Below are 14976 nucleotides of genomic sequence, written 5' to 3' on the forward strand. Positions count from 1 at the left end.
GGTATAGTCGTTGCATTAAAGACACCTCTGCCTCCCTCCCTGCACTTAATAAGCTGAATTTGATTGAATTAATCATTGGTGAAACCTATTGAAGTAACATGGCCTGACTACCCACACCAACTAGGACCCCAAAATTACAGTCTGTCTGAATGGACCATGCTCAACCAACACCCATTTTCACTTTTAGGAAACACTTAAAATCACATCAAGCACAGACAAAATAAAATGGTAAATCACTTCGAGAATTTGCTTAAAAACATAATAAAGAAAAACTAAAATGAAGGAAAACTTAAATGGCAGCTCTTTTATCCATAACGGCTCTTATTTAACCCTGTGAGCACAGTCAGCTATCCTTTGAGGAGCTTTGTTAAGGTAGCAGTTAACATCTTGAGCAGGTTATGTTTATAACAGGTGTATTTAAGTCTTTATTCTTATTACATGTTTCAGTTTGAATTCTGTTTTATTAAAAACCTTGTTGATTAATAAAATACTGTCATTGATGATACTTTTACCCTCTGATTGATGATTAAATGACATTTAATGAGAATCACAAGTTTAGGATAAAAGAGTTACCGTCTCTTTGTTTTTATGAACTGATACAGGCATGGCAACAATAAATGGCGGTCTTTCCTCTGGTGGTTTGTTGCATGGCTCAGGTACTACAATGGAAGCACTGAGCCAAGCATACTCTGGCATTCAACAGTATGCAACTGCTGCACTGCCCAACCTGTATAACCAGAGCCTTCTATCCCAGCAAAATCTGTCTGCAGCAGCAGGAAGCCAAAAGGAAGGTGAGTTTGGTCCACCGGCAGCAGAAAAGGGAGACAGAATAGTAACATATCCTAAAAGGACATTATTTTGTTATAGCTCATCCTATTAAAAATGCTTAATAGAATATCATTGTACTTCATAGCAAAAACAAAAATGTGTTTAGATTGGATCCAACATACAAAACTACTTTGATAGATCAATAAAATAGGAGGGGTTCTAGGGTTTGAGTTTCACGGGGGGAAATAGGTTTTAAATGGACAGGTGTGAAATTATTGGGTTTATTCATTATTTAAGAAGAAGTGACACTTAACCCTTTACTGTAAGCTACGCAAAATTGGATTAACTACTAAAGAGCATCTAGACAACTTATCTGGAACTAATGGGTAGTTACCAATACCAATACTGGGGCATTACCAGCCCAGCCTGATTACAGGACTAATGCTTAGTAACCGGGGAAACACAGAGTAACTAATCCTTAACACTAACCCTAACCATAAACATTTTCTATGAACTATGGAGAAACAATTTATAAATACACTGGAATCCGCTTATAGTGGTCATGGATATAGTAATCAACCGTTTATATAGATCAAAAGGCTTGAGACAAAACTATTTTTATACAAATGCTGTTTTAATAATTATTTTATAGTAATCAAGAAATCTGCTTATAGTGTTCATTTTTGCCCATTTTATGAATTGAAACATGCAAAAATTATTTTAAAATTATGTGTAGCCTAGTTATTTTATTTTTTTACTCCCATGATTCCTTTCTGGGCGTCTGCTTCTGTTTAGCTAGTTCGGAGGTACAAGAGTGCTTTGGTGCGGGTACCAGTGCTGCGCTCAGAAAGGAGGAGGATGAAGAAGAGGAGACTGTTGTCTCTTCCAGAGCTGAGATGATGAATGCACTTTGCATTTTAAATACTGGTCTCATGCATGTTGGTTTCAAAAACTTTGACCTTTTACATCATTTTGAAAAAGAAATGAACTCGGTGTTGAACACTCTGATCCAGGGAACCTGCGGTGCAGCAGAGCCGCAACACAAAACAGACGTAGGCTAGCTTTAATTTTCTGTAGCCTATGGAGTTAGCTTCTATGTTGTTGTTCTATGAAACCGTTTGCTTCAAACTTCAGACCTGTTAAAAAAAATGCACCGGCGGCGCCGCAGAGCCTACATACAGAATAAGTTACATAAACCTACTGTGGGCTGTCAGAGTTATGTCTGCACACTGCGCGGTACTGTGCTGTGATTAAGCATTTGTTTCAAACTTTATTTTCAGACTTGTTAAAAGAAATGCACTGGTGGCACAGTAGAGCCGACGTACAGCACATTAGTTACGTAGGCTACCAGAGCTATGTCTGCGCACAGCGCAGTATACTGTAATTAAAGTTGCATGGAGCTGTGATACAATTCAGTAAATGCGAAAGCTATCCCTTTCATTTCATTTTTCTCATTCGAAAACATACATAAAAACAAGTGAAATAACAGTAAATTTGGTTTTAGTAATCAACCACTTATAGTGTTCAAATTGGCTCTGGACCAACATGACCATTATAAGCAGATTCCACTGTTCCCAAATTAACTAGAAATGTTAAAACCTGCAGATGAATAATCTTAGATTGTATATTCTGGTACTTGCAGTTTTTACTACAAACATTAAAAAGTCTTTCTACTACAAATGTATCCAGTCGGCCTCAGCAGATGGCTGCTCACACTGAGCCTGGTTCTGCTGGAGGTTTCTTCCTGTTCAAAGGGAGTTTTTCCTCTCCACTGTCACTACAAGCATGCTTAGAGTGAGGGATTGCTGAAGAGTCAATGAGTTGATACAATCAGCTGGTTTTCCTTGGATGGAAAACTTTGAATCAATCTGACTGGATGATCTGGTGAACTGTTGAGATGACATGATGTGAACTGGAGCTATAGAAATAAACTGAATAGAATTGAAATGGGTGTGGGAAATCCCCCACAGCCTGGCCGCAGCAGAGAGTTTTCAGCCGGGATTTCCAGCGCTGCCTCCCGGCGGTATGCTGGAGGTCTGGCGCTCCGAACAAGAACAGCAGATTTTAATGGGATTATAATCGTGATGAACAGATGATACGAGGACGTTTGGAGGTCGACCTTCTCACTTAAAAACCTGTTCAAACTCACAAAGTAAATAAAGCCAAGCTGCTCTCTAGCTTGAAGCTACAGAACAGAGCAGATAAACAACCACAGCGTCAAAGTAACTTGACCACAGTTTGATCCAATTTCTGAATTTCGGGGTTTACGCATTTTTGATGCTCAGAACGTCTTTGGTGTAAACGCAGCATTATAAGCTGTAATTTGGTGCGTTTTGCTGCTTTACCACCACCAACAACAGCAGATGTGAAACAAACAGATGTCCAACTGTTGACCTTTATTGCTGTTGTTGCACTGCTGTGATGCTAGGCTTACAGCAGCTAGGCTAAGGATTTAGTTTAACCCTTGCATGTCCAGTGGCAGAGAGGCTCACCTTGAAACTAGTGTTGCACCGATACTGATACCAGTATCGGACGGGGCCCCAATACTGCCCTAAAATGGTGGTATCGGTATCGGCGAGTACCAACAAATAGGGCACCGATACCATTTTGAGAGCTAAAAGTTTATTCAACTATTGTCACCCACTCCTGGTAGGCAATACAAAGTTCTACTGGATTCACTTTGTATTAGATTTTTTCCTGCTTCCCAAAGGTAGGCAGCAGCTTGACAAAGCCATGATGGCAATTATTTTACATTATTATGGTATTGGTATCGGCCGATACTGCACAGCCAGGTATTGGGTATCGGGGCCAAAAAATGGCATCGGTGCAACACTAATTGAAACACTAGCTTTAATGGGCAGTGTCATTCAAAAACTTCCAAACCCATACTGTAGCACTCAGTCAAAATGTGGGAATAAGTAAGGACTTGGAGAGTCCTTTTAAATTAGTTGTACAGTGTAACTAATTTTCCTGTTTCTTATTTGTGAAATGCTTCATCAGTTCTGTGCCTGATTTGACAGAGAGCACAGCCGCCAAATGGGGTTTTGATATTTGGTCATTTGCTTTTAGTTCAGAATGGTAGGCAGGTTTAAAGGAAGCCATTTTTCATGGTCCCTTGGATCTTAAGTTCTTTTTTACTTTGACAGAGGCCTTTTTTTGCAGGTCCAGAAGGAGCAAACCTTTTCATTTACCACTTACCCCAGGAGTTTGGAGACCAGGATCTGTTGCAGATGTTTTTGCCCTTCGGAAATGTGATCTCAGCGAAGGTTTTCATTGAAAAACAGACCAACCTTAGCAAGTGTTTTGGTGAGTTACATATTCTACTGATGACTTGAGTAGCTGAACTTAATTATTATAGAACTTAAATGTTTTCCAGTAGCTACACATTTGTTCTCTATGTAGTCTGGCTTTCCCCCAAAGGCTAAACATTTGTTTGGCAGGTCAGTTTGAGGCTCTGCAAAATGTCTTTACGGTTTCACGATTGTCACTACCCGATCCGTACCGGAAGGACAATCCGTACCATCAGCTCATTTGCGCGTCCGCAAAACAGATATTCATCAGGTCGTCATAAATAAAATAATTATGCTACAAAAAATTCTTATTTATATCCTTAACTCACTAAAGAATGCTAATACAGATCTTTAAACATGTTTTAATTACTTTCTGAGACAATTTGATGATTTTTCCATTTTCTCCGTTAAACAGCTTCTCTGATGTCATCATGGGACATGCTCAGAGCAGTCCGGCAAAATATGATAAAACCATGTTTATTAGCATTACAGTTGTGTTTCATGTCTTGTTTAGCACTATATACCATAATGTTAACACGAAAGCAAAAAACTAAATTAAAAAAGACTAGATTTATGTTTAAAGCCAAAGCTGAAAAAGTTAGCTCCTGGAAGTAGTGTATGGTCCTATTTCTGGTACAGATCGGGAACAGACGATTGATAAAACAGAAAGATTTTAAATGCATTCACTTTCTCAGGAAATATTTTATTAACCTTTAACACATTATAGGTTAGTACTCTTACTATTTTTAGGGATGAAAACACTTAATTTAGGTCTGTTTTACAAAGAGAAATTAAGGGTGACCCGGATTTACATCTGGTTGCGCAAATCAGCTGATTCTACGGATTGTTCTACCGGTACAGATCGGGTAGTGAAAATGATAACAGTAAAGAACATTGATTTTTGAAAAAGTCCTTTGAGTGTGTGCAAGTGTGTGTGTACACTGCTGGTTTTACAATTTTTATAAATTTCTTTTGATAATGTAGACAAATTTCAAGCTATGAGTTTTGTCCATTGAATACTGTGATAAGCTCTAGTCTGCCTCAGAGCTGAAATTGAATGAGTCATTTAGTATAAATTTAGCAATGTACGCCTGGTAATTGGTTACTAAAGTTTATAACCCATCAGTCTGCATCAAGTAAAGGACTTATAGAACCTAGCTCTGTCAGGGTTGGTGGATGTTGTATTGGCCCAAATGCACTAGAAGAGATTCAGAGCTCATTACTTGAAAAATGTAATGAAGAAGAAGAAATACAAAATCTATAGTCCAGAACCAATCGACAAGAAAATCCAAAAACTAAAAAACCAGAAGACACTGAGGAGGAATAAACCTATAGAATCCAGGAATGAGGAACTGAACAGGAGGTGTATATATGGTAGATAGAAGCAATTAGAGGACTGATTAGCTAATGGGGAACAGGTTTGGATAGAGTAAATAGAAGGACCTAAGGGGAAAGGAAAGGACACTAAGGGGCAGCAAAACTAAGAATACAAAAAGTTATATCTGTGAAGTTTCTCAGTCATCCAGGTCATGGAAAAGCTTGAAGGAGTTAAGTCTAGGCAACTGGAAGTGAAGATTTCTGGAAGACGTTTCTCCTCTCATCCAAAAGGCTTCTTCAGTCCAACTAGTGGTGAGATTAATATACTGTAGGTCTAACAAAGAATTAGGAGGAACAAAAAATGATTTACATCTAGAGAAAAATAAGAACAAAATAAAGCATATTTGAGAACTCAAAAAAATAAAAACTTAACAGAAACAAAAGCTCAGTGTGAATGATCTGCTGATATGCCTAGATAAATGGACATCAATTTAAAAAAATGCAATATCCCAAATTTTTATGCTTTCTTTACAACTAAATATTCTCTGAATTACTCTAAGCCTTGCCAAGGTTATACACCATGTCATTTTCAATTTTAATACACTAATTTACCTGTGTGAGATTTAAATGTGACAATAAAGGAAACTGTTTATTTTATAAAATGAAGCTGGCTGATATTGTGCTAACCTAAATATTGAACTTACCTAATCCTAATGCTAATCAAGTGTGTTGCCTAAAATAAAGAAACATTTTCAGTTTAAGGCTTAAATGTTTTGTCAATGAAAAACAGGTATTTCTAATTCATCTTGTCATGGTTTTATCAAGAGCTCGGACCCACATGCCGAGAAACCAATTCAGAGAGACAAGGGGAAAGGTTTAACAGGTTTATTGAAGAGATAATGCTGAATCAAGTGTTACTCTGAACTCTGCTCAACCGGAACTGAGGGGAAGATACATGGGTTAGTTCAGGCTCAGTAGGAAATTTGGTTCTTCAACTTGAAGAGGAGAATTTGGTTGCTGACTCACGTTTCCAGAGAAGTTGTTGACTCTTTGATTCCACTCTGTGTGCAGTAGTTCCAGTGTTTGCCTGATTCGGTGGAGGGCGGACAGGGTTTACCCAGAATGTGGTTGTTTGTAGGTGAACGGAGAAGCTGACTGCCACTCAGATTTCCTGCGGTACTTGAACAGGTCGTAGTGGTGATGAATCCCTTGCTCAGTGTGAAGCTCAAACTATCTCGAGGGGAAGTGGATTCTAACCTCCAGTTTAATTCCTCAGCTCAGTTTGAAGCTCAGATGATCCTTCCAGGGAGAGATGGTCCGAAACGTCCATTTTGCAGGCTGACCTCCTGCCGAGAGGCAAAGACAAAAAACAAGATTAAGACTCAGGTTAACAAGAACTCAGCTCTGACTCAGCAAAACTCAGCTTGGCTAGAGTACCCAAAACTGGCAAAACAAAAACTCAGGTTAGACTCTGCTAAACTAAGCATGGCTAGAGTACCCCAAACTGGAAATCACTCTGGCGTCGAGGTAGTGGCAGTCAGCAGCTTAAGAGCGCTCCGTTAACGAGGTAACCCTCTGCAGGTGTATGGGGAGGTGGACCAGGACCAGGCGACTTCTGGTGGAGGAAGGGAGACAAACACAGGAACACAAACACACAGACAGGAATCCTAACACATCTATGATTTTATAAGACCTGGATGTCTTCAGACATGCCTGTAATCTTTGTAATGGGTTAGCTTCATGTGGATTATAGACAGATATAGCTGGGTATCATCAGCATAACAGTGAAAATTAATTCAATTTCAATTCAATTCAGTTTATTTATATAGAGCCAAATTCACAACACACGTCATCTCAAGGCACTTTACAGTTCAACCAGATCATACAGTCAAATTGATACAAAGTTTTCTATCTAAGGAAAACCAGTTGATTGCATTGAATCATTGACTCAAATACAATACCTCACATTAAGCATGCTTGTAGCGACAGTGGAGAGGAAAAACTCCCTTTTAACAGGAAGAAACCTCCAGCAGAACCAGGCTCAGTGTGAGCGTCCATCTGCCGAGGCCGACTGGGGTTCAAGGAGACAGAAGCAGAGACACAAAAAGCAGCTGTAAAAGGCGGCCCCGTCCAGGAAACACACAGCCAGGCAGACGAGCTCCGATCCAGCTCCCATGCCAGAGGACGAAGAGAGCACATCCAGCCAGTCATGTGTTGATGGCAGCAGCACAGCTGATGTTTCTTTCCAGGATGGCGTCACAGCCAAACAGGAACAGATGAGGCAAAGCTACTCTGAGGAAAAGCAGAGAGAGCAGGGCGTTAGAGATTGAACTAACAGATTCTGCAGAATAGGAGAATAGAGACAGAATGAAGCAGAATGATGAAATCCCATACTGTCTAATAATTCTACCGATTGGGAGCATATATCTAGTAAAGAGAATTGGTCCTAGCACTGATCCCTGTGGTACTCCACAGGTAACCTTTGAGACAAACCAATCGCCAGTGTATCTACCCAGTGTAGATATTGGCTCCAGTAGATCGGGTTGGTTGAAGTGAAGCATCGGAGGGTTGATTCCAGTTCCTGATTTAGACGTTCAGTTTGACCGTTGGATTGTGGATGATAACCTGATGTCAGAGAGATATTTGTGTCAAGAGCAGAACAGAAGTGTTTCCAGACCTGTGCGGTGAATTGAGGCCCTCTGTCCGACAAAATCTCCTGGGGAATTCCATGGAGCTTGAAAACATGTTTGACCAGAAGCTGCGCTGTTTGGAAGGCAGTCGGAAGTTTCCTGAGGGAAACAAGATGACAGGCTTTTGAGAATCAATCTATTATGGCGAGGATGGTGGTCATACCTCTGGATGCGGGCAAACCGGTCACAAAATCCACGGCGATGTGGGACCAGGGGCGAGATGGAACAGGTAGCGGATGAAGAAGACCAGAGGGAGGTTGGTGTGAAGGTTTATTTCGAGCGCAGATGGAACAGGCTTGGACATACTCTTTCGTATCCTTGTGAAGGGATGGCCACCAGAAACAGCGAGAGATCAGGGCAATGGTTCTGCTTACACCGGGGTGAGCAGAAAACTTGGCTGAATGCATCGAGTGTATGAGACGGGACCTGACAGAAGAGGGAACATACACTATATTGCCAAAAGTATTTGCTCACCTGCCTTGACTCACATATGAGCTTAAGTGACATCCCGTTCCTAATCCATAGGGTTCAATATGACGTCGGTCCACCCTTTGCAGCTAGAACAGCTTCAACTCTTCTGGGAAGGCTGTCCACAAGGTTTAGGAGTGTGTTTATGGGAATTTTTGACCATTCTTCCAGAAGCGCATTTGTGAGGTCGCACACTGATGTTGGACGAGAAGGCCTGGCTCTCAGTCTCCGCTCTAATTCATCCCAAAGGTGTTCTATCGGGTTGAGGTCAGGACTCTGTGCAGGCCAGTCAAGTTCATCCACACCAGACTCTGTCATCCATGTCTTTATGGACCTTGCTTTGTGCACTGGTGCACAGTCATGTTGGAAGAGGAAGGGGCCAGCTCCAAACTGTTCCCACAAAGTTGGGAGCATGGAATTGTCCAAAATGTCTTGGTATGCTGAAGCATTCAGAGTTCCTTTCACTGGAACTAAGGGGCCAAGCCCAGCTCCTGAAAAACAACCCCACACCATAATCCCCCCTCCACCAAACTTTACACTTGGCACAATGCAGTCAGACAAGTACCGTTCTCCTGGCAACCGCCAAACCCAGACCCGTCCATCAGATTGCCAGATGGAGAAGCGCGATTCGTCACTCCAGAGAACGCGTCTCCACTGCTCTAGAGTCCAGTGGCGGCGTGCTTTACACCACCGCATCCGACGCTTTGCATTGCACTTGGTGATGTATGGCTTGGATGCAGCTGCTCGACCATGGAAACCCATTCCATGAAGCTCTCTGCGCACTGTTCTTGAGCTAATCTGAAGGCCACATGAAGTTTGGAGGTCTGTAGTGATTGACTCTGCAGAAAGTTGGCGACCTCTTCGTACTATGCGCTTCAGCATCCGCTGACCCCGCTCCGTCAGTTTACGTGGCCTACCACTTCGTGGCTGAGTTGCTGTCGTTCCCAAACACTTCCATTTTCTTATAATACAGCTGACAGTTGACTGTGGAATATTTAGGAGCGAGGAAATTTCACGACTGGATTTGTTGCACAGGTGGCATCCTATCACAGTTCCACGCTGGAATTCACTGAGCTCCTGAGAGCGACCCATTCTTTCACAAATGTTTGTAAAAACAGTCTGCATGCCTAGGTGCTTGAATTTATACACCTGTGGCCATGGAAGTGATTGGAACACCTGATTCCAATAATTTGGATGGGTGAGCAAATACTTTTGGCAATATAGTGTAGGTTTTGTTGGGTGGACCATTACCTGGGTCGGGTTCAGAAGCTTGGGCCAGTCTTATTAAATCAGAGATTTCCCAGGAGACAGTAGCCACCGTGCAGCTGGCAGGGAGAATGGAGTCCGGAGTTTCAGGTTTGTCGGGCGAGTACAGGTGTGAGAGAGAGTCGGGTCTGATGTTCTTGGAGCCAGGCGGGTAGGAGATAATCAGGTTGAATCTTGAGAAGAATAGTGACCAACGGGACTGACGGGGATTGGATCTCTTAGCAGATTGAATGTATGATAGGTTTTTGTGATCTGTCCATACGGGACGGGATGCTCTGCGCCCTCCAGCCAATGCCGCCATTCTTCCAGAGCCAGTTTAATTGCTAAGAGTTCTCTGTCTCCGACATCGTAATTTTGTTCTGCGGGCGAAAGTCTGCAGGAGAAAAATGCGCATGGATGAGTTTTTTGGTCAGAATCAGATACTTGGGACAAGACTGCCCCCACCCCAGAATCAGAAGCATCCACCTCCAATATGAACTGCTTGGAGGGGTCAGGTTGGACAAGGATGGGTGCACTAGAGAACAGGGCCTTGAGTTTCTTAAATACAGGCCTCAGCCTCCGCAGACCAGGGAAAAGTCCTTTTAACAGATGTAAGGGCAGTCAGAGGCTGAGCTGTCTGGCTGTAATTTCGGATGAACCTTCTGTAAAAGTTTGCAAATCCTAGAAACCTTTGTAGTTGTTTACGGTTCTCGGGAGTGGGCCAGTCCAGAACCGCCTTGATCTTGTCCTCAGACGGCTTCACCTGCCCGCCCTCGAGCACAAAACCTAGAAAGGTGACAGAAGGACGATGAAACTCACACTTCTCAGCTTTGACAAACAGCTTGTTTTCAAGGAGTCTTTGAAGAACCAAACGGACGTGTTTCTTGTGTTCAGACAGGTTTTTGGAGTAGATCAGAATGTCATCAATATAGACAAAAACGAAGATGTTTAAAAAATCTCTCAACACATCATTAACCAGGGCCTGGAAACAGGCAGGGGCGTTGGTTAGACCAAAAGGCATCACTAAGTACTCGAATTGGCCTAGAGGAGTTTTAAATGCAGTCTTCCATTCATCTCCTTCTCTGATTCTGAGGAGATTATAGGCGTTTCTTAAGTCCAACTTGGTGAAAACAGTGGCTCCTTGGACGGGTTCAAAGGCAGAAGCTATCAGGGGTAGAGGGTATTTGTTTTTAACAGTAATTTGATTTAGACCTCTGTAATCGATACAAGGTCGCAGGGATCCATCCTTCTTTCCTACGAAGAAGAAGCCGGCCCCGAGAGGAGAAGAAGAAGGCCGAATTATACCGGCAGCAAAGGACTCATTAATGTACTTTTCCATGGTCTCTCTCTCGGGCTTGGAAATGTTATAGAGTCGACTATTTGGGAGGGGGAATCCAGGTAACAGATCTATTGTACAGTCATAAGGTCTATGCGGGGGAAGAGAAAGCGCACTAACCTTACTGAAAACAGGTGCTAGGTCATGGTAGTCATGAGGTACAGAGGAAAGATCAGGCGGGTCAGCCTCCTGACGGCTAGCCGGAGACTGAGTCGAAGGTGCGGCGGAGCGGAGATAGGAAACATGGCAGGATGCAGACCAGGATTCAACATGTCTTTTGGACCAATTGATGTGTGGATTATGAAGTTTAAGCCACTCAAAACCAAGGACTATGGATGAACTGGCTGATGGAAACACGAAAAAGGATATTTTTTCTCTGTGAATGCCGGAGATTAACAGTTCGAGCGGCTTAGTTTGGTGTGTGACCTGAGGTAATCTTTTACCGTCGAGGGCCGAAACTCTCAGAGGTTTATACAAAGGAGTGGTTTCTATGTTCAATTGTTGAACCAGACTGGAGTCAATTAGATTTTTCTCACAACCAGAGTCTATTAATGCAGAAAGCGTGAGGGATTGATCTGTGAGAAACAGATGGTCCACCAGACTCCTCATTTCCTCTGGCGGACCCCGGCTTTTACCTTAGCTGGGCAGGTTGAAACAAAATGACCAGGTTCTCCACAGTACATGCAAAGGTTCCCCTTAAACCTTATTAGCCTCTCCTCGGATGTGAGCCTGGTGTGACCGATCTGCATTGGCTCAACTTCAGAGGATTCTGTGGAGGATAGAGACGTAATGAGTCTTAGATACAGGGACAGATACAGGTTGATTCTGGCTCTTTGATCTGGACTCAGCTTCAGAGGACACTGAGGAAGAAATTGTGTCATTATTCTTAGCTGCTGGGGCAGAGACAGAAGAAACATGGCTTCTAAATCTAGACTTGAATCTGGCTCGTAGTCTGTTATCGAAACAGATTGTTAACTTGATGAGCTCCTCCAAGGTTGCTGGTTCATCGATAGTGGCCAGCTCGTCCTTAATGGATTCATCTAGTGCATGGAAATAAGCGCAGATTCATTCCATCCGGAAGCAGCCGCTTTGACCCGGAAGTCGATTGAAAATTCTGCAACCGTTCTATTTCCTTGTTTAAATTCTAAAAGTCCACGAGACTCTGTGGACTTGTCTGTGTCTTGATTGAATACTTGTGAAAACTCTTGGATAAATTGTTCAAATGTACAATCAAAACATTAAATTCTGAAGAAAATCTGGCTTCCGCCCATTCAAGGGTTTTTCCGGACAATTGAGACAGAATAAATGCAATTTTCCTCTTGTCATTAGGGAAACTGGACGGCAAATGTTCAAAAATGAGTTTACACTGGAACAGAAATCCCTTGCACTTACTTGGATTGCCAAAAAACTTTTCAGGAAGTGAAGGGCGGAATTCAGGAAACGACGGACCGGGTTCTGACCTGAGTGGAGGATTAGTCTCTTGAACCGGAAGTTGAGCGGGCTCCGTTCTTGGTGTAGCATTTTGCAGATAGCCGGCTATCTCCTGTAAAGAGCGGTTTGTTTGGTCATGACGTGTGTTTAACTCACGGAGGGCGGTGTTGTGGCTCTGAAACAGAGTTTGTTGTTGTTCCAATATCCTCCGGAGTCATGTTTGGCTTCAGGTGCCTAACCCACATGCAGAACACTCCGAGGCAGGATAAAAGTTCAAAGGTTTATTTAGAAGATGGAATACAATAAATAAACAGATCCCAAGGGGAACTCGTCTGGTCACGAGTGGATTCTGAAATACACACAAAGTTAACAGGTCCAGGACTGGTCACTAGTGGGTTCACTGCAGAGGGGGACAGAGGAGTTAGTGGAGGTCCAGATAATTTGCAGGAAGAGAGTGTGCAGGGCTGTACCTGTACAGGAGTTGAGCTGAGCGGCTGAGGGGGGAACCTTGAGGGTCCAGAGGCTGTCAGCAGGCAGAGGGCTAGGCAGAGGCAGAGCTTGGTTTGAGTGTTGGCAGATTACCGATTAGAGTTTCCCTTCCGGTTTCTTCAGAGAGCGGGCAGGCAGGTCTTTGACAGGAATAGTTTTCCAGGGTTCTTCAGAGAACAGACAGGCAGATTACCGGCAGAGATACTCTTCTGGGTTTCAGGTTTTAGACAGGTTCAATCTAGGAAGCAGAGAGGAGAAAACAGATCAGGTTCAGGTTTTCAGGGAGTCAGAGGTTCAGAAAGGCTGGTTGGCTCAGGCTGTCTAACCGTAACTGGCAAACACTCTGGCACTGGAGAGAAGTCCTCTGCCTCCTTAAATATGGATCTCCTGATGAGCAGATGAGCGACAGGTGGTGCGATCAGCTCCGGCTCCAGGAGATCTAGTACGCCCTCTGGTGGAGAAAGTGGACAGACCTCCAGATCCCAACACATAATTCAAAACTTTACCACAATGAAAGCAAATTTGTATTTGTATATCTTTTATCATTTTTAAAGAAATAATTTTATAAAACTTGCCGAAAATAGTTCTAATTACTGAATTAATGATTGAAAACCGTACATTTTTAAGTTTTTAACATTCCTTCATGACTCCATTGGAAATTATTGCTATTATTTTGAATTAGAGAAGAATTGACAATAAAACAATGAATTAAACTTTTATATTCTTACTTAAGCTTTGTATTGCTTTATTAATGAATGATGAAAGTGAGAAAGTTCTTTACGGTTGTTAGAAAGAATTAATGCATATTATTATTATCTTTAGTACTGTAAATGTACTAACATAGTATCTAGTGATGTGTTCATATTTCTTCTGTAGGCTTTGTGAGCTACGATAATCCAGTGTCATCACAGGCAGCCATCCAATCCATGAACGGCTTCCAGATTGGGATGAAAAGGCTGAAGGTCCAACTGAAGCGTTCAAAGAATGATAGTAAGCCGTACTGATATATTGACGAGGACTGCAGATGAAGGAAGCACATTATGAACAAACAGCCAAGATTTATTTGTTTTATGGTTAAGGTACGCTCTATGATATTTTATCTTAAATAAGCAGCGAAATGGGTCAAATAGTTGAAGTTTTTTTCTCCTGTTTTATTGATATTTGTAAGTTATTTATTATAGAATGTAATTTATAACAGAAAAGGTACAGAATCTGTTTGCATAGCCAACCATGCTTGTGTAAGACAAGATCTGTTTTTCTACATTGAATTGATGCTTATATTTTGTAAAATCATCCTGCTTGATGATTGTTTAATTGGATTTAAGTCAGGTACAGATTGTGGTTTACAATGATTCTTTTTCTTTTTTCTAATCTGTTGTCATCAGTGATCTGACATCAGTCTTTCTGAGTGCATAATCATAATCTAGTTGTTGTCTCTGAATAACAGCTGAATGGCATATTAAGTATTGTTATGTGAGAGTTTTAAAAATGTGTTTATGGTTTGTATATTAAAAAGATTACACTGATTGGTGTCTCGTTTAATTAAAATCTACCAAACATCAAGCAAGTAATATTTATTTCTACTAATTAAGCATTGAAATAGAAGGGTATATCCTGGAAAATCTAAAACCATGTTAATAATAGAGAAACTAACAATGCAGGTATCTAAATGGTTTTTCATCTCAAATGTAGAATAAAATATCCACCAACAAAATATGCTAATAGTGAAGCGTTTCAGGCTAACTGTGTGTGAGGTTTAGAAGGGAATATTCTAAACCCTATGCATCTGCAGAATATTGCAAAAATGAGAAATCTCCTGTCCAGGGGTGATGCTGAGAAACTAGTCCATGCATTTGTTGCTTCAAGGCTGGACTATTGTAATTCTTTACTATCAGGAAGTCCACAAACTGTAGTTAAAAGCCTTCAGCTGATCCAAAATGCT

At 41.8% G+C, this 14976-nt stretch overlaps 1 protein-coding gene across 4 annotated transcripts in view; it reads left to right on the forward strand.

The window, feature by feature from the left end:
- Positions 1-14560, forward strand: part of celf1 (cugbp, Elav-like family member 1) — an 85120-nt gene extending 70560 nt beyond the window's left edge. For 2 of the 4 annotated variants that reach the window (XM_038303036.1, XM_038303038.1), the window contains exons 10-12: positions 603-791; positions 3931-4074; positions 13911-14560. In XM_038303036.1, coding sequence (XP_038158964.1) covers positions 603-791; positions 3931-4074; positions 13911-14038 — 461 coding nt within the window. In that variant the 3' untranslated portion in view covers positions 14039-14560. Of the gene's footprint in view, positions 1-602; positions 792-3914; positions 4075-13910 lie in introns of all 4 variants that reach the window. The other 2 variants (XM_038303039.1, XM_038303040.1) reach the window with 2 other exon arrangements.
- The last annotated feature ends 416 nt before the right edge of the window (positions 14561-14976 follow it).

The sequence above is a fragment of the Cyprinodon tularosa genome, unplaced genomic scaffold (genome assembly GCF_016077235.1).
Source record: "Cyprinodon tularosa strain WSP-4 unplaced genomic scaffold, ASM1607723v1 ctg502, whole genome shotgun sequence".
Classification (NCBI taxonomy): Eukaryota; Metazoa; Chordata; class Actinopteri; order Cyprinodontiformes; family Cyprinodontidae; genus Cyprinodon; species Cyprinodon tularosa.